Source organism: Ruditapes philippinarum, unplaced genomic scaffold (assembly GCF_026571515.1).
Source record: "Ruditapes philippinarum isolate M1 unplaced genomic scaffold, ASM2657151v2 ctg1501_1_1_1_1, whole genome shotgun sequence".
Classification (NCBI taxonomy): Eukaryota; Metazoa; Mollusca; class Bivalvia; order Venerida; family Veneridae; genus Ruditapes; species Ruditapes philippinarum.
Window position 1 is genome coordinate 136004 of NW_026865261.1, and position 18721 is coordinate 154724.

The 18721-nt window shown below is 32.4% G+C and overlaps 3 protein-coding genes and 1 long non-coding RNA gene across 4 annotated transcripts; 3 read left to right on the plus strand and 1 right to left on the minus strand.

Annotated features, from left to right (window-relative positions):
- Positions 1-224: 224 nt before the first annotated feature.
- Positions 225-4414, plus strand: LOC132728419 (uncharacterized). The gene is made up of 6 exons (XM_060714064.1): positions 225-342; positions 712-806; positions 1222-1290; positions 1907-2066; positions 2955-3217; positions 3822-4414. Exons 1-6 carry the CDS (start codon positions 243-245, stop codon positions 3957-3959), a joined length of 825 nt encoding a protein of 274 aa, XP_060570047.1. The 5' UTR covers positions 225-242; the 3' UTR covers positions 3960-4414.
- Positions 4415-6947: 2533 nt separating this feature from the next.
- Positions 6948-8655, plus strand: LOC132728416 (uncharacterized). Its single transcript, XM_060714060.1, has 4 exons — positions 6948-7106; positions 7618-7703; positions 8019-8090; positions 8521-8655. The coding sequence occupies exons 1-4, from the start codon at positions 7001-7003 to the stop codon at positions 8653-8655; spliced, it is 399 nt and encodes a 132-aa protein (XP_060570043.1). The 5' UTR covers positions 6948-7000.
- Positions 8656-11039: 2384 nt separating this feature from the next.
- LOC132728406 (uncharacterized) lies at positions 11040-12016 on the plus strand. The gene is made up of 2 exons (XR_009625480.1): positions 11040-11169; positions 11815-12016. It is a non-coding gene; the product is annotated as an uncharacterized LOC132728406 (long non-coding RNA).
- Positions 12017-15214: 3198 nt separating this feature from the next.
- Positions 15215-15981, minus strand: LOC132728405 (uncharacterized). The gene is made up of 2 exons (XM_060714053.1): positions 15738-15981; positions 15215-15355 (listed from the first exon to the last, which is right to left on the minus strand). Exons 1-2 carry the CDS (start codon positions 15964-15966, stop codon positions 15240-15242), a joined length of 345 nt encoding a protein of 114 aa, XP_060570036.1. The 5' UTR covers positions 15967-15981; the 3' UTR covers positions 15215-15239.
- Positions 15982-18721: the final 2740 nt, after the last annotated feature.

The window sequence follows — 18721 nt, forward strand, 5'->3', positions numbered from 1 at the left end:
ATTGACGGAAAAATCAATAGTGATTTTGGTGTAATTTCTCGAAGCTAATTCATTCCTATCTGACTGATGATCAGCGGAAAAATCAGATAATTATCTTACTCTGCAACTTTTCATTTGTTTAAAATAGCACGAGGAATATTTTGTTTACTTTGCTTTAAATAAAACTGTTATTTTAAAGCGATTCAATATTGAATTGAATGTTTTTTTCATAACGATTTATTGATAATCTAAATGCTTTGTTTATGGTGGATAAGGAATGTGCCAATAATTCAAATAGTAGCTTGTCATGCACACAATGTTGCAACTCTGACATTTGCAATTCGGAAGGATGTGGTGAAGCAGGTATATGTTTTTGATATATAATTTCTTTAAAATTGATTTTTGTTATATAATCTCAGCATAAAAAACCAATCATCAAACTTATTGAACTCATTAAAAATGGCATTTTAATGCTCTTCCAATTATTTCTACTTATGTATCATTTTAGTGATTAGCCTGTCCGTGATCTACTTTTTGCCCTGTCCTGTTTTTGTTTGGGATCCTTATGGTCTCCTTGCCACTGGTTGTTGTTGCTGGGTCGTGTTGGGGTTGCGTTCATTGAACGCCGCCTTTCCTTGTCGATCTTGTTTATCATATTCCAAGCATTCACTTAAAAAATAATAACATCATACACACAAATATCTGTTTTTAACTCACTTACTTTTATTTAAGGTTACCCTGTTTCCAGAGGGCCAATATGCTACAATTGTCCAGTATACAGAGATACATCCACATGCCATGATATTGACTTCTGCAAAATCGGAGAGGTATTCTTTTATTACAATTAGTTTTCACGCCATTCCCTTCTTAAAGTTTATTCAACGGCGGCCTTTTCCATTTTTTGATAAATTATTACGGTAGTGGTATTCATTATTCAGTTATCATTCACTTATCAAGGAACAGCATCCTCTTAACGTATGTCTTTATACCGGTTCAACAAAAACTGGACAAAAAGCTTTTAATAACCATTAACTTTGCTGGCGACAACAGATTTTACCCATGCTTTAATGACGATTGACATGGGTTACACTGTCAGCTATTCAGTAGGTACATTTCTTTTAGTATTAGTATTCGGTTTAAAGAACTACATGTTTTAACTTAAGTTAAACAAATCTTGTGAGTGGTTTACTTAAAAGCAGAACTGTAATAGGCATATAGTGTTAATGTTATTGCTTTTGACAGGTATGCATGTTCCAGGAAACGAGGGAATTTGGAGATAGAGTTCTGAATGCTAAATGTGCCAATCCACATGTAAGAAATGACTTCATAGAATGTTTGTACTCATACATAATTGTTTAAATTTATGTTATACGATTTCTATAATGGTATGCTTATTAACAATTTTCCTAATCTTGTTTTACTTATAATTTTTGAACGTGTAAAAAAGCAAAATAATGTTAGATGTGTGGTGCACATGTTCACCCGTTATTGACTGGATGCTTATGTGCGTTTATGAAAGTTAGAGTTATTATTAATTAATTAACAACAGCTAATTATAAAGTTATTTGTTTATGTACAAGACGCTCTAGCCTGCTAGTAAACGTTATAATTTAGTATGCAACCTTTTTGTTATTTGTTATATCGGATTTGGATAACAGTTATACACCAAAAGCACATAGCTATGTAATTTCTGTCTTTATTATATAGTGCACATTTTTATATAAGGTACAAACCTTTCGCGAGATGTTGTCGTTGTTGTTGTTGTTTTTAATCGATGTTGTATTTCATATAAACACTTTGTTTTTAATCATTGAATTGATAACAGTAAAATGTTGCTTTATAAAATTGTCTGTAAAAGATGTTTATTTTGATAAGGAATTTGACAATTAATATAAAGCTTATTGTATGGGCTTATAATAATTTGAAGATTTGCTCGAGAACAGCCGGGGCGAGTATAATTGGAAGGAGAGCAGAAAGCAAACAAATTGATGCTCGTACATCGGAACAGCATGTTTGTAACGCATGCTGCAAGTGTGATCTTTGCAACAAAAACTGCCGGGTCGCACACAATGAAAGTGATAATTCAGGTCAGTACTACATGCATTATCATTTATTTTATAACCTATACAGGTTAAGTCTATGTATTTTGTTACATAATCTAACGACAAATAAATAGGTTAATCATGATCACAAGAACGTTCCATAATTACTTTAATAACTAAGGCATAATAAATATTTGATAACCTAAAACCGCAAATTTTGAATATTACTCTCTGTAATTATCTCCTTTTTTTAGAAATATCCCAAATTTCAATAATTATTATAATAGTAATAATTATTGTGATTATTATTCTACTTAATTAAAATGCTGAATACGATCAACGTGTGTTTGTTTTGAACTGTGATCTAATCACAAGAAGTTGCTAAAACTCGTCATCAACATCATTTAAAAAAGGACGCGCTGTTTAATTTACCATAATTGGCGACGCCGTAGAGCGGCCTCCTCTCTTATGGAATGCTTTTTATTTTGGCCTATGGAAGGGGCTGTTATTATTAGCAGTGAATGCAACATTGTGTTAATTAATTTTATTTTGATTAGTAAAAATCAAGTATATGTTGTTATATTTGTATTTAATAACTTTATGTAAAAGCATGTGCATTGTGATATTATTTTCACGAAATTACAGGCTCAGTTTAACAGCTTGTTGTCTTAATGTTTCATTGGTGAGCAATGAATTCCTGTGGAGAAGAGTTTAAGAAAATTGTGTGCACCCAAACGAGATGTTAACTTAACCATTGAATTCAAATATGTCCTTAGGCTGTGTTAATTGAAAATGGTCCTTCTGTGTCTTCTTTATATAATACCTTAAAGAAAACATATTAAATATCTTACGTGTACCTTCGAAAGATTTATAGTACATTTAATCATTAGGATAATAAGTTTAATTTATGTGTGAAATATCACTTTTTTGCAGTTGAGACGACACATACAGCATCTGTTCCAAGTACAGACACTACCACTGCAACGACTAGAACATCACTACGAACAAATGCAACGATAAATAACGTGTCAGAATCGACGACAGGTTCTAGTCTACAAACTACGTACCCTATTATACAGACAACCGTAATAAATGGAAACAGAATTCTTGCTATTTTTGGATCTGACATGGTACAATACATTCGTTTCAATATAACGCGGGTCGTTCGGGGCCAAGATTGGGAATACAAAGACCAGGTTTGGACATTTTTGTACAGTATTTTAGCAGTTCTTATCTTAAGCTTATCCATTGTTTCGTTCCTAAATGTATTTAGAATAACATTGAACATTTTAAAAAAAAGTTCATAATAAGACAAATGGGAATTACAGTTTGTATGGTTTATTGTGGTTTTTACGTCGGTGTCAGCAAAACATTTGTTTGTGAACGTGCGAAACCAACCTGCTTTCGGCATAGCTTACCAGTAATTACAGATCTCTAACGACAACATTTCCGACATGACACAATATTTAACTGTGAAAGAAATTTACAAAGAGACTTGTATCTGAGGATTGAACCAAATTATCATATAACTGTAAATTTAGTAATATTATCATTGATTTTGTAAGATGGTGTTGTTTTCAATGGTGTATAACACTGCATACAATGAAATCTTTCATTGCCTTACTTTATTTAATAACATGTTTAATTTTCTCATTCATTTTAAACAAAAGGATATATAATCTGGTGTATTATTTATTCGTAAGAAAGTCCTGAAGACTGTAAAATTTAATGACTTTATTTTAGTATTTACACTTTCAGACAAGATTAATGATATTAGTTTTTTTGTATTTTTTTTAAAAGGACTCACATGGACAAGGAACCGTTCTTCGGCAATATAGTCTTCCAATGTGGGTCTGGGTTAAGTGGGACAATGGGAACGAGAACTCTTATAGAGTTGGCGCGGCTGGAAAATACGACCTTTATATCGTTTCGATTTGAAGAATATATGTTTATAACAAGAGCGAGTCAGAATGAATGATGCAAACTATGGTTTTTGTTTTTCAACTTAATTTGAATAATTATATAGACACTTTATGATACTTGCAGCAGATTTCCTCTAGAATGAAAGTTCATTACAGTTGCAATTTACGCCTTACAAGTATCTATGTTTCTTAAAATCATAATCTTAATGTAGCTTCAAATTTGTATTCTCTAAGAACATTGATTCTGTCGATTGTTGTTAAATATTAAAAAGTTTATGGAAAAAATTATGCTGATTGTTTTTGGTATTATATGCCACAACAAGCTTCTAAAATGTTTTATGCAAGTTTGAAATACACGATCCTATACTACATGTCTATATATTATCACGGATAATAAAGTTCTACGAAGAAACTTTTTATGCTGCATACAAATGCTCTTACAAAATCACTTAAAATATCTCACTGTCACGACATTTCTTTATCAAGAAATAGCTTATATGAATATATTTATGATACATTTCTGTAGTTTTCTTTTATGTTTGAAATACCAATGAAAAAAAATGCTCATTGAAGTCCAAGCAACTTTAATAGAATTTGTTTCCAACGAATATGCATTAAAACATCACGATTCCCGTTTGGTGTATGTTTAAGAACCGTTGTTGCTGTTGTGTTTTATGAACGTCGTTATTCGTTATTTTCATAACTTAACACCGCTTGTTTTAATAAATATATATATATACATGCAATTGTTAAGCATTCATTGATACAATTCGAAATCATTTGTTGAAAGCCCATTAACCCGTTAAACCATAAAATATGCTATATATTCAAATTTAAGGAATTATATTTCAAGGAAAATTTAGGCATTAGTATGGGTGTTAAAATAATTGAGCAACACCATTTTAATTATTCATGTTTGTTTTGAACAATAGGTTTCCTTAATCGCCACTTTTGAATAAATTCGACAAAATGTCTGAGAAATTTTGGGTTTGTGTTGTGTTGAAAAACAAAAATGGAGACAATGTCTTCAACTTTTATACAATTTGTATACCTCCAATCTCTTTATTATAAATGTAAAATAGTGCACCCATAATCAATATCATTATACGAACGTTATTTCTTGTTCTTGAAAAATAAATGAGAACACAAAACATGTCTGATGCACTTAAATAAATATATAAATTGAACGAATTATTCGTTTACAAACAGAAATAAGTGGAAAACCTGGAAAAATACCGAATCAGTAAAAGCCCGTGTGTTTGTACATGTATTATAATTCAAACGTTTGTAAAGTTAACAACTGTAAAAAATGTACACAAGATACGGGTAACTCCGGTCGTATCTTCACAACCCATTCCGTCAAACGTCGCAAGCAAGAAGTTCATTCTTATAAACTATTTTTTATAATTTTAGAAACCCAAAGTATAAAAGTTCTTCCTGTTGTTAATATTATGGATTTGGTATTTGATTGTATTAATCTGTCAATCATGTATATATTAAAACATTCATTTCAATATTCGACCCCGTGTTATTTACAAATTTTCATATGAAATAAGCTTTATATGTTTTTAAAAATCAAACAAGCTTAAAATACAAGTCGTTAATACAGCCAAAATAACACTGCCAGGTTTGTTTGTCAGTTTGTTTGTTTTTGGGTTTTACGTCACATCGACACAGTATAAGTCATATTGCGACGTTCCAGCTTTACTGGTGGAGGAAAACCTCAAGTGCCCTTCCGTGCATTATTTCAGGCACGAACGGGTACCTGAGTAGAACCACCGACGTTCCGTAAGCTAGCTGGATAGCTTTCTCACATGAAAGAATCCAAAGTCCTTGTCGGGATTCGAACCCACAGAGGTGAGGGGCAAGTGGTTTGAAGTCAACGACCTTAAGCACTCGGCCACGGACGTACACTGCCAGGTACTTGATAGCTTGATATAAGAAAATTCTATGGTTTGAGGGCTTGGAATTTGAACTGCGTCGTATCAAACAATTTGTAAACTCTGAAACGAGTATTCAATTGAATTAAAGAAAAAACGATTGATAAAGCAATATAACGGTGTCGAATCCACATTACTTCATAAACTTTCAGGCCCGCTTCGAGTTTCAAGTTCGCTATAAATTGTGTTTTACCAAACAATTTTGCTAGAAACATATCCATATATGTTCATATATATGAAGCGGAAAATTCTGAAGCGTGTTTATACATATATCTGGTTTCCAGTATTTTCCAACAAAAAGAATAACAAAAACACCTTTTTCATTCCAAGATGGCGCCGTTTGTTAACAAAATTGTAGGTAACGACGGGCATTATGAATCTTATTTTATTGTAACAGTTATTATCTTTCTTTATTTAAGAAGAATATTTTTATGGCAATGGCGGGTAGCTGGCAAAAGATTAGACTCGGATGTGAAGCAACTTAGAAACAATGTGTTGTCTCGTTTCGTATTGTGTTTTACCAAATTAAAATCAAAATTATTGATTTCTTCCGATCGGATTCTAGACATTTATTCTTGAACGGTGTTATTTGAATAAGGTAAGACTTTACAAAAATAAGTGCAAAACATATTAAACATCAACGAAAAAAAAACAAAAAAACAACAGCAATTATAGTTTCAATAAAACGAAAATTCAAGGACCTACGCGGTCTCAATCTTATATGACTTAAATCATATATTAATTACAAACCCGTAGTTTAATGTTCAATATCAAAATTTCATTGACACAAATTAGATCTACACAAATCGTATACCCACATTTCACGAACCTTACCGGAAAATCAAAGATTAATACATTGTGTGCATTGACCGTACTAATCAGGATGAGATGTTTACGCATTAAACAAATATTAACAGTCGTTGCTGAAACGAGTAGTATAACTACTTTAAATCATTATTAACTGTGAAATTATTATGGATAATCGTAAGTTTATTGTGTCACGATTGCGAAAACTTCTTTACAGATAAGGTAACAAAAAGAGAGTTGCGTCCCTTTTGCTTATCTTAACCTACACATACTTTGTTGACCAATTTGATGTATTCAATGTAGGGCATTTATGTTATCTGAATGCTTATACCTGACAAGGTGTATATTAACTTACAATATTATACTAAACATGAAAGTGCTGATTAATATTATTGTGATTTCATCGGTACTGAGTGGTAAGTGTTACATAACATATTATGTTGACCCATTTATTAATATGTAAAAAAGATATTAAAACCCAGTTTATTTCAAATAAATGATAAACACTTTTGTGTTCGTATGTTTTGTTAGTATGTTGTGTTTGGTTTAACGGCGAACCAATACACTTTACGTCATATGACGCCAAGCAAGAATAATTATTTTGGCTAACTTAAAGCAACACAAGGGAGCAAAGCTTCTCCACCTGCTGGATATAAGAGTTGCATAGACTTCAGTGATTCGAACCCATTTACTCACCTCTTACAATTCAACCTGTTTAAAACCGTGGCTCTAATTGTGATATATCAATACTAAAACGCAACCCATCACCCAAGGGGGTTAAACACTTTAATAAGAAGGCAAGATAACAGTTTTGATATTGTAAAAATTATGAAATAAGTGAACACATTTATTTTGTTGCATAAAACTTGCTTCGTACTACAAACGTCTACAGTAACTTAATAACAGGGACTAGATCGTTTGTTTCAGTGGCATCTGCATTGTACTGTCTTTCATGCAAAGGTATAGCTGAGGCCAGAAATTGTGCAGATATTGAGAAATGTTCAGATGGACAGGTATTGTGTTTGTATAATACTATATCAAATTCAACATAAGTTAGGTCCTATTTGCTAAGTTTTCCAAGTTCATCAATTTGTTTCGCCTTTATTTAACTTATCATTAACTAATTCTGTTTCAGTTTGTTCCCTTTTTATTCTTTTTTTAATTGCATGTTTGTTTTATTATCTGATTGGCGTTGATTGTCATGTAAATTGTTGAGTATTATTGATTATACCTGGCTGCATTTTTGTTGTAAAACATCTTGAAATCTTTTGTAATGATTCACACGTTGCATTGGAGTTATTCTTTTGTTTTATGAATTGTGGCTGCAGGTATGTTACAGTACACAGATGATTTCACCAAAAGGGATAATCTTTCGAAATATGGGCTGTCGCGACGTAGCGGTAAGCGATGTTTGTGTCTGCCATTTTACAAATCACATGAATGTGTATCTATACACAATATCTAATCATTAATTAGTCACTTTACTTCTCGGTACTGTAAAGCCAGTATATTTTTGTGGGTTTCCACTCAGTCGGCTTATCATGGTATATAACTGCCTTAAGTAGTTTTACTATTTGTTACGACTGCAAAGCCTCATAATTACCACTGTAACAATCAAATGTCCAAAAACCTTTGACGTAATAATTGGTATAATTTGTATTCTGAATCTGAATTGTTTTCGTGCAATATGAAAGTTATAACGAATCTTTAGAAGTTATTCTATCAGTTAACAGATGATCAGACTGAAAAAAAAAATAAATTACAGCCAATTGGACTGTGAATGGGTATAATCCACAACATTCAATTTGTACATCTGTAAACGTCTTCCAGATGTGTAAACATGGAGTCATTGTTGGAAAGAGAAACATATACAATCGTGAAAGTATGGTTAATGTCGACAAGTTCGATGAATCTCTAGAAGCTGCAAGCAACCAGGCCAAAATGGCAGAAGTGCGGTCTATTTGATAAAGTGATATGTGACGAATGTTGGCAATTCAGATCTTTGTCAGACCATCCATTATGTTCTTGACAAAGGTTAAAACGCTAGCAACATGTCTAAGTGGTAAAATTAAGAAAATATGTAGGGTATCTCCTCTTTTTTTTCCTTTTTTTTTTCAATGTCTAATAAAGTTAGCTTGGTAATTACTATTTCGAAACGTTTTTCAGGACACAGCGTGTTACCATAAGAATTAATAGATTCAAATAGACTAAGTACCCCAATAATGCTGGGGACTGTGACCAGTTATATGTTATTTCGGTTTTGGAGTGATTTATCATTTTCTCTATTTGGTAAATTGTTGTTCTTTGACAGTTAAAAAGTGCTTGTTTATCAGAAATTACACTGCGCTGCATCGAACGTACGCGCATCGTCACAGCAGCTCATGTTGTGTACAACGTGTGGTAATAAAAAGAGGGAAATTTAATGTGTTTTAATACCGGTATTGCTCGCTTATAGCAATATCTCCCGGCGCATAATTATCCGTTTAAAAAAACTGGAAGGGTTATAAACTAAAATATTGTTTGCTTTCTGTAAGATGTTGATTTTACTATTTGAAGATTTAACTGAAAATAAATCTCAAATGCCTAAATCTCTTAAATTAAGTCCCTGCCTCAAAAAACCATTTTCCTGCTTTATACATGCAAAAGTCTTAAATTTCTTAAACCCTTACCTTCATATATACGCGAAATAACGCCACTTTCGACCCCCCCCCCCTTTAGGAAAAAAATGACCTATTTGGGCCCCAAACACAAGTTTTCGTTAGAGAAATGTTGCTAAAAAAAGTGAGCACTTTTTCGTCGCCGCCCCCACATCCCCCCCAATCCAAAAGATGCATCAGGGGGTTGCCAGAAGGGGGATGTGCCCCCTTCTGTTTGGGGGGTTTGAAAGGGGGCGGAGGGGAAAGGATTAAAATCAAATTATCACAATGCAAATTTATCTTTAATACATTTAACATTATTCATGTCATATTGAAGCCAGTCCTCGTTTTTCTTTGATCATATACGATTTTTTATTAATTTGATTGGTCCAGAGAATCTTGATTTAAACTCCATTGTGATTAAGTGAGTCCAATCATTAACTTCCTTAAAAGCAAAGTGAACGTTAACTGTAGCGATATCAAGAAAAAATACATATTTGAAGGAAAAAGGGGAATATTTTGCCACCTATCTATTTTGCAGGTGCCTCTCAACTTGGACCAGCTTATGTTTTCAATTGTGACGCCCAATCACCAATCTGATCTTGCATTGAAAATCCGACAGGTCTGTGGACGCTGATGAGGTAAATGTCCGGGAACAAAGTCGTAGTTCATTTCATAAAATTCGGCACTGATTTGTTGCTTTTAAATGCATTTACACTGTTCACTTGTGACGTATATGACGCTGGTGACGAAGCGTATTTTTGTAAAATTAAATTTTAACACCTGATTACTTTTTTATGCATTACAACATGCGATGGCTTTCACATAGTTGGGGGGAAAAACCCGGCTGTTTATTATAGAACATATTGTCATATTAAACACGTTTGTTTTGACGTAACTTAAATGTTTCATAACAAAAGACCAAATTGAACAAAAAACTGGACAAAAAGTTATCCCCTTTGAAAGCAATAATCACAACAAAAATTCACACGGAGAATTGCAATATACTCGGTTTGATTGAGTCTGTATTTGAGTAATGATAAAATTGCAAAAGATCCCTAACACCCCCCCCCCCCCCCCCCACATCCGTTAAGTCCAAAAGGTGGGGTAATATGCAGTGTATTATTGCCTTGCTTTTGGTTAAGTGATTTCTATATCAGAAGCAAACTACAGATGTTAGAGTTGTCAAGAAGGTTATTCATTGTTTGGTTGTTTGTTGTAGCTGCTCTCAAGGGTTGATCGCACAACAAAATTGCAGTCGCTTTTTTTTTTTTTCCTGTTATTATTTCAATCTGTTATTTTCAGTCATGTTATCAAAGTTTCTCCACACATCACACATCAGGAACACTGCTTAGAAGGGGATGCGTTTTTACGAGGCGGTAAGTAAAATTCTAAGTATGAAATTTAGCAAATCTAGGTGGGATTGATCTTACACATAGGTAACATTTCAACGGTACGTTTCTAGCATAAATTGTTCATATAAGCATTGCATTATTTTCTAACAACCTAGCTTTATAATATGGTGGCTTTTTTGTGCAATGCTGTAATTTCGCCACGCTTGGGTGCCAGGCGAATCACGTAAGTATATCATAATATGAACGACAATATCAACAAGGAAGGGCAGCTTTCAATGAACGCAACTCCTGCACGACATAAGAACTAAGGATAACCAACAAGGATCCCAGTTAAAAAAGAGTTTCAAAATATCATAATTATTTTCAGACGTGTTGTCATTTCCATATACCTGAGACAACCACGGATGTATGTTGGAGATGCTGTGACAATGATTTATGTAATGCCAATTGTACAAGTATACCTTACAACAACGCACATACAACAAAACGTAAGGACAATACGCATTAGCATCATTATTATCATAGTTATTGCTTCATCAACATAATCAAAATCATTTGTTTGTGTTCTAATCAAGGACAGTTATTATCATTACCACTAACATCATCATTTTTATCATAATAAAGTTAGTTTTCATTTTAATAGTATCTTTGGTAGCTTTTTTCACCATCATTGTAAGCATCATGTTTATTTTTGTAATCTAGACTACTGTGTTTTCTTACTTACTATTATTACTTTCAAGCATTTAAATGTTTTATCACTCAAACGTTTCCTGTGTTTAAACTTGTTTCAAAATAGAATAAAGTCATTTGAAGTAGACTCTATAATAATTATGTCGTTTTATGTTTATTGTAGATAGCTTTTGCTGCATGTATTACGTTTATACAATTTATTAAATTAAATAATCATATCTTTGACATATTTTTGTTCGATGTTTTATGTCGTCTTTATGATTTCACAGGTCCGAAATGTTTCTACATTCTTATTTTATTTCTTAAAATAGTATAACTACGACCTATAAAATGTTAAAGAGAAAAACCAAAACAAACGATAAATAGTTTCAGCCAATGATTTGTAATATTATCTTCAGTTTATCATTTTATTCCGGAGCTTTAAACCACCTATGCTTTCACAGGTCCTTGCGTTGATAGATCATCGTCAGTTACTTGTGAACTTGCTTCAAGCATTGCGTGTAGTGACAAAGATAAGGCAAGTCACGCCGGATGTTCTCATTTTTGCGGATTTTGCTAAAGGAGCTTTGACAATTTATTTTTTGATGAAATTAATTTGTTAAAATTTTGAATATACATCGATAATAAATACTGATGTAAATTAAATGTGTTCTTAAACATTTTGCTATTTAAAAAATAGTATTGATAGCCAGCTATAGGGCGTTCGTGGTCGAGGTGTTAAGGTTACGTGGGTTCAAATTCCGCTGAGACTTCTGGATTTTTGTCATGTAAAAAAGCTATCGGAACGTCGATGTTTCTGAAAGACAATTGTGACTTTGCTTGCTCTTCGGATGGTTGTATTAAAATTTATTTTAATACCATAAAAGTGCACGAATAAGTGTTCATAATGATACATGAATAATATTAATAGGTCCTCTAGACTTTACACGCTTTCTTAGAATCATTGTACTACGTATTTGAAAAAGAATTGTGCGTGCTGATGCAATGCTTGCAGCTGCTAGTGCACAAATGGGCATCTTGGGTATCCCGTTACCATCATAGTAAGAGACCGTTAAAGTGTCGGTATGTCTTCTAAAATAAAAGAAAATACAATGCATTTAAAATAAAAATCGAACTCCCAATAAACACTAGCCCGTTTGTACAAAAATGATTAACTTTTGCAGCCAGTATAAAGCAAGGTCAACATGCACGTCCGTTGTTAACTCGTTTTCTAAATATATCTTTACTCCTTGATTTGACTGTTCTTAAATTTCTGCAGACATTTTCACAAAAAAATCTTACGACAATTTTTTGTCGTAAGAGAAATCTTATGATAAATCTCCTTTTCACAAAACATCTTAAGAAAATCTTAAGTGCAAAATCTGTCGTAACTTTACGATAGGTCTTCGCCGTTCGTAAGTGTAATTTTTTCTCTCTTAAGGGTAAAATATCTTGTATCTATTACCTAAACTGAATAAAAACAAACAAAAAGTTGGAGGACAACTAAATATTAAGCAAACAGTATGCTTTAACATGTTTAAATAACACAAATTGAGGTAGATCTATAATTATTTTTCCAACATATACATTTGTGACGTCATGACTTGATGACGTCACGATGGAGAGGGTTATGAATAGTTTAAAATAATATGAACTATACTGTAGACTAGTATTATTGAAAACTTATAATTTGTACAATTGGTGAGTACGATTTCATTGCCAGCATGTACTAGTGGTACATTTTTATTTATTAATAACATAGTAGACCTTCTTTCTGAATCTTTTAGATATATATAATTATCTTCAATCAAGATATAAATTAGATCAGTTTGAATCATTTTTTGTTCTTATTGAAATTTGATTGTGTTCAATAGATATTTCAAGCTCTTGATTACTTGATTTTAAAACCGGAATCAAATATAGAGTATGCAAATGAACGTTGCTAGGGATGTTTTTGTCGTAAGATTTATCGTAAGTGAATTTTTTATCTTAAGATAAAATTTTAACTAACGAGTGGCTTTGTGAAAATGACTTAAGATTTAACTTACGATTATCGTAAGTGAAAAACTTAAGATAAATCGTAAGATTTTTTGTGAAAATGTCTGCTGCAGTGCATGTCCCCAAAATTTAAATTCAGCAAACTAACGATTGTAATCTTGAGAAACGTTAAAAACAAATTCGGCAAAAATGATAGAGTAACACAAAGTACAATACTTACTTGTTTGTTTATATTTGAATTATATAATTTCAAAAGAATAATACAATGTATTTTCCGACTTGTAAATGAATAACAAATCAATCTTTGAAAAAAGAAAAACATAAACGTAACAAAATAAAGTTAGACATAGAAGCTAATCGTAAATCACCCTAGAGTAATAACTAAGTTCCACCTAATGTTAGTTATTGTACATGCTGAAATACTTTTCGATTTTATCATGATAATATGACCATGGTGTTGTGAGGTCACGCTTAATGTTTAATAATCACCTTATCCCTTCGGCAAAAAAATGATATTTGAAGTTTTATTTTTGACAACTTGTTTGTTCACTGTTATGTACACTTTCTTTTCCGACTGTCATGCACCAAGTTAAGCTAAATCATACTCGAGTGTGAGAAAGCCGCTTTTACCATAACAGGTACATGTGTTGTCTTATATGCATAGTGAGTTGTCCAGGGTTTAAGCAAAGGCAATGTTGATTTCTACTCTCCCCGTGTAAGATTTGTTTTATTCGTTTGTTTGTGTATATCTGTATTTAGTAGTATTTTGGCAGGTTATAATGCCACTTTCCAAATTATGTGAGTGAGGAAGACCTCTGGTACTCGTATGTTAGTGTGCTTTGACACCTGCATGTGTCTTAGTAGAACAACCGACTTTTCTGTTACATAGAATGGAATGTTTCTGGCGGACTCCGATTAGACAGCGGTAAGAGCCCAGTGATAAATTTATAAATGTCAAAGGTTACAGTAAGCGATTATGTACATTACGAATAACATTAGCGGAATTATTGAATCTAAAACATTGATAACTACATTCTTAACAGTTGATTTTTTAATAATTAAATCTGAATTTTGTTTGCTTCTTGCCTATTGATTGACAAACGTTAGATTATTATCATCATGCAGACCTGTCCTTCCATTATATGCTTTCTGAATGATAAAACTTTGTCTGATTTTCAAATGTATGATGTCAATGCTCTGCAGAAAGTACACATAACATTTTAGCCAAACTTGCCTGCCATGTGATCTGCATACTTTCATACTGTTTTAGATAAACGCATCTTCTAATTAGCACGTGCTATTTAATTTTGGCTTGTCTACCGTTAAATCTACTTATTTTCAGGTTATCTGCTTATTATAAGATACTGGCATCATTTCATTTTCTTATTAAAACGTTATCTTTTTACGAAACACTTTTTGTCGAACATGTTATCCGATGAGATGTATTTTGACCTTAAAGTTTCTAGGTGTTTAGCTTTCATATTGCTTTATATAAAAGGTGACTTATAAGCCCAGTAGATCGAGTGAATTTGAGATGTTTTACATGTAACCATAATAAACTGCTGACGCAAGTATCAATAATAGACACATTTCCAATCGTATCTTATCGTATTTGACCTTATCTGATCATTTTAGCGAATTCTTATCGAAAGCTTTGACGATCAATTAAATATGGATTTGCTGTCAATATACTGGCCATCTTGTTTCACATTTACTATGTTTTGCTTTATGGTAAATTAAGTGTCCTTAAAAACAAATGTGGTCTGACATGTAACTGATAACTAAAACGTTTATTTTATTTACATCATGTCATGCATAATTCATTCATTCCATGTAGGTGGTGTAAAGTAATCAAATATTCTGGGACAGTTTTCAAAATGTATTCATACTCTCAACAAAAGCCACAGTAATGTTCACAATTAGCATTTCTCGCATGAGCAAGATCTTGACAAACTATACTAGCCGCAAGCTTACAGGTTGCCTCAGGTGTAGTGTCCTTACATGCAGCTGCAACATTAAACAAACCATTACAGTATTAAGTTATTCAAACATGATATCAAGTTATCTTAAAATAAATGTAAATGTTTTACGTTATTAACTAGCCTTGTACAATGTGGGTTGTATCATTTTCGTGATTATAAACATTCTTATTTTACAGTCGTATTGAAATAAATTAATAGTGTTATGCTATTGGATAATTATAATTATTGTCGGACTGCTGATATCAAGAAATGATTTTTATTATACGCTATCACTTACAAAAGTAAATAAGAACAAATTTATGTAAGGTTGAAGTGGGCCGATAAAATATCCATCCATCCATCCATTCATACATATGTCAAACACGAAAAATCATGAAAAATAAAGTAAATCAATCATCACTAAGTACCACGTGTTGAAAGTTTTGTTAAAAGTTGTCCTGATGGGGTTGTATTAGCCGTTACTTCGTGGACAACGTTGTTACATCCGGTGTTACACACGTCAGCAGTACAACAACTAAAGCATGTGTCATTCGTCTTGTGGAAATTGTTAGCACTAGCTACTCGTTCGCAAATCTTTAAGAAAAGGTCGGTAGATGTTAACATATATACACTAAAATTAACTTGTTTATCTGTCATAGAGCAGTTGTAAACAAATTAATTCACCCTTTATGTACTCTATCCCAATTACAATCAAAGAAATATAGTCCAAGTTTGAAATGCATGTTAAATCAATATGCTTTAATGCCTTGCTTAATCGATCATCTTAATTAATATTCATGGTACTAATATTTGTATATCAATTATCATAATAAAATAATAACATTGATACAACTAAATGCTTTGAATTTTCAGTTAAATTTTAATTAAAGCCACGTGCTTGATGAGCCGAAATATGTTTTAAAAATCAAATTTGAGAAACGTGTACAGGTAATAAGATTTGAGATGCAAGTAATAATTTATATGTTATGTGCGGTTAATGACTGATTTTTTTAGTATTTACAACTATATTTCTTCTGCGTTACTAACGCATTAATTGCAATTTTTTGCATATCTTAATCTATTCGGTAATTTACGCACATTACAAGTGTCATTGATAATGTGTAAATTGCTTCCTTTGGATACTTTACTATAACATACTTTTCAATAGATTTTTAAAATTTTCATGAAAATTAGCATGAATCTGGAGGCGTTCTGCTTTAAAACTGATGCTATTTATTTCGATTCCAGCTGTTACAATTCAAGCCGTCTCGATAAAATGGGTGTTGAAAACATTAAATAGTTGCAATATTAATGCTTATATTATTTTCAGAGATATTTATGCTTAGCCAATTTGTTTTAGATAAACAAATTTTCCCTGGGTAAGCACAAATTGTAACTGTTATGAAGCATGATAAAAAAAGATTGAATTTGTTTTTGATTCTATACCATGGGAGAATGCCATAATGCAAAGACCACTGACTTATCTAATTCTTCTTATCAAATTAGCGGTTAAATCTATTGTTATTCAAATAAAAGATCAGAGTAGGAATCTATCAATGCAGTTGAGTCTAGTGAATGTGGTTGTGAAGGTCATATTTTACATGGCCAACATTTTTATGACTGTACAGCAAAGGACAACGAAGACACTTTGTCAAAATCTAGGCCAGCTGATATCAAAGTTCACATCTTTAGCTGTGCACATAGTTCAACTTTCATAGCTGCACATCAAAGGACAAGAAAGTACATGTAGGTCACATCATAAAAATCTAGGTCACCTAATATCAAAGTTCAATTTTACAACTTAAACTGTGCACATAGTTCAAATTTCATGGCAGTACAACAAAGACAAGAACCTAGGTCACTGTCTCCTTGGTCAAGGTAATGTTTTGACTCAAGGGTTTAATTCAAACAATCTTGATACAGGTCCACCAAAAAAAATTCATGTCAAATATCTAAGCTGTAGCTTTCTCCAATTCAGAAAACATTTGTTTTAAATTTTGTTTTACTATGTGTACATAATGAAAATCAATGCCCCCGGGCAGAGCCAATTTTGACACCAGGGGCAAAATTTGAACAACTTTTGTAGATGACCTATGACCGATATTGTAAAGCAAACATCAAAGTTCTAAGCCTTGTATCTTCAGACAATAAGATTTTTATTTGTTAACAATATGTACATAATGACTTAAAATCAATGACCCCCGGGGCAGGGTCAATTTTGACCCCAGGGCAATAATTTGAACAATCTTGCTAAAGGTTCACTACACAATGTTTCATACAAAATAGCTAACCTCTAGGATTTGTCATTTTTAAAGTTTTTACTATATACATATAAGAAAAACCTATGGCCCCGGGGTAGGGCTGATTTTGACACTAGAGGCAAAATTTGAACAACTTAAGTAGAGTACCTATATATGATATCATATACAAAATATCAAAGCTCTAAGCCTTGTACCTTCAGATAATAAGATTTTCATTTTTGTACTATATGTACATATTGAAAATCAATGACCCCCGGGGTGGGGCCAATTTTGACCCAGGGCTATAATTTGAACAGTCTTGGTAGTGGCTAACTACACAATGTATCATGCAAAATATCAAACCTCTAGCCTTTGTCAATTTCGAGAAGATGATTTTTTTAAAGATTTTGATATATACATAAAAGGAAAACCTATGACCCCGGGGCGGGGATGATTTTGACACTAGATGAAATATTTTAACAACTTTGGTAGAGTACCTCTATATATAATATCATATACCAAATATCAAAGCTATAAGCCTTGTACCTTCTGACATGAAGGTATTTTATTTTTTTACTATATGTACATATAGTAAAAAAAAAACAAAGACCCCCAGGGCGGGGCCAATTTTGACCCCAGGGCTATAATCTGAACAATCTTAGTTGAGGTCTACAAGACAATGCCTTATGCAAAATATTTATGCTCTAGGCCTTTTGGGTATTTACAAGAAGATCTTTTCAATTTATTCTTATAATTCCTTTTTGTTGCCGTGGCAACCAGATTTCTGCATGGAATGAAATTCTTTGAACAACTTTGGAAGCCCTGCCAAGTTTGGTTGAAATTATACTAGTGGTCTTTCAAAAAAAAAAGATATTTTAAGTTCACTATATTATCTATAGAACACACAAGCATACAAACACGCACGCACATACGCACGCACGCGCACACGCACGCACACACACACACAGATGAATCGTTATATGCCACCGCAGCGCAGATGTTTGAGTATTCCAACCTAAACATGAAGCGATATCAACTTAATTTAAAACAGTGCTATAAGGCTACACAAAATATACTTTACTGCCCATATATAATTGTATAACTTTTAATATTATTTTCATATACTTCTCTTAAACATGATTACTCAATAAAACGGAAAACTTGCGAGGCCA

What these genes read in the sequence shown, in the direction of transcription:
- LOC132728419 (XM_060714064.1), top strand. Translation starts at nt 243, where the DNA reads ATGGTGGATAAGGAATGTGCCAATAATTCAAATAGTAGCTTGTCATGC. An exon ending in ACTTCTGCAAAATCGGAGAG is followed by an intron (nt 807 to 1,221) that starts GTATTCTTTTAT and finishes TGCTTTTGACAG; the next exon opens with GTATGCATGTTCCAGGAAAC. An exon ending in ATTGGGAATACAAAGACCAG is followed by an intron (nt 3,218 to 3,821) that starts GTTTGGACATTT and finishes TTTTTTTAAAAG; the next exon opens with GACTCACATGGACAAGGAAC.
- LOC132728416 (XM_060714060.1), top strand. Translation starts at nt 7,001, where the DNA reads ATGTTATCTGAATGCTTATACCTGACAAGGTGTATATTAACTTACAAT. An exon ending in AGAAATGTTCAGATGGACAG is followed by an intron (nt 7,704 to 8,018) that starts GTATTGTGTTTG and finishes TTGTGGCTGCAG; the next exon opens with GTATGTTACAGTACACAGAT. An exon ending in TGGGCTGTCGCGACGTAGCG is followed by an intron (nt 8,091 to 8,520) that starts GTAAGCGATGTT and finishes AACGTCTTCCAG; the next exon opens with ATGTGTAAACATGGAGTCAT.
- LOC132728405 (XM_060714053.1), bottom strand. Translation starts at nt 15,966, where the DNA reads ATGACAGATAAACAAGTTAATTTTAGTGTATATATGTTAACATCTACC. An exon ending in AACAAAACTTTCAACACGTG is followed by an intron (nt 15,356 to 15,737) that starts GTACTTAGTGAT and finishes TTAATGTTGCAG; the next exon opens with CTGCATGTAAGGACACTACA.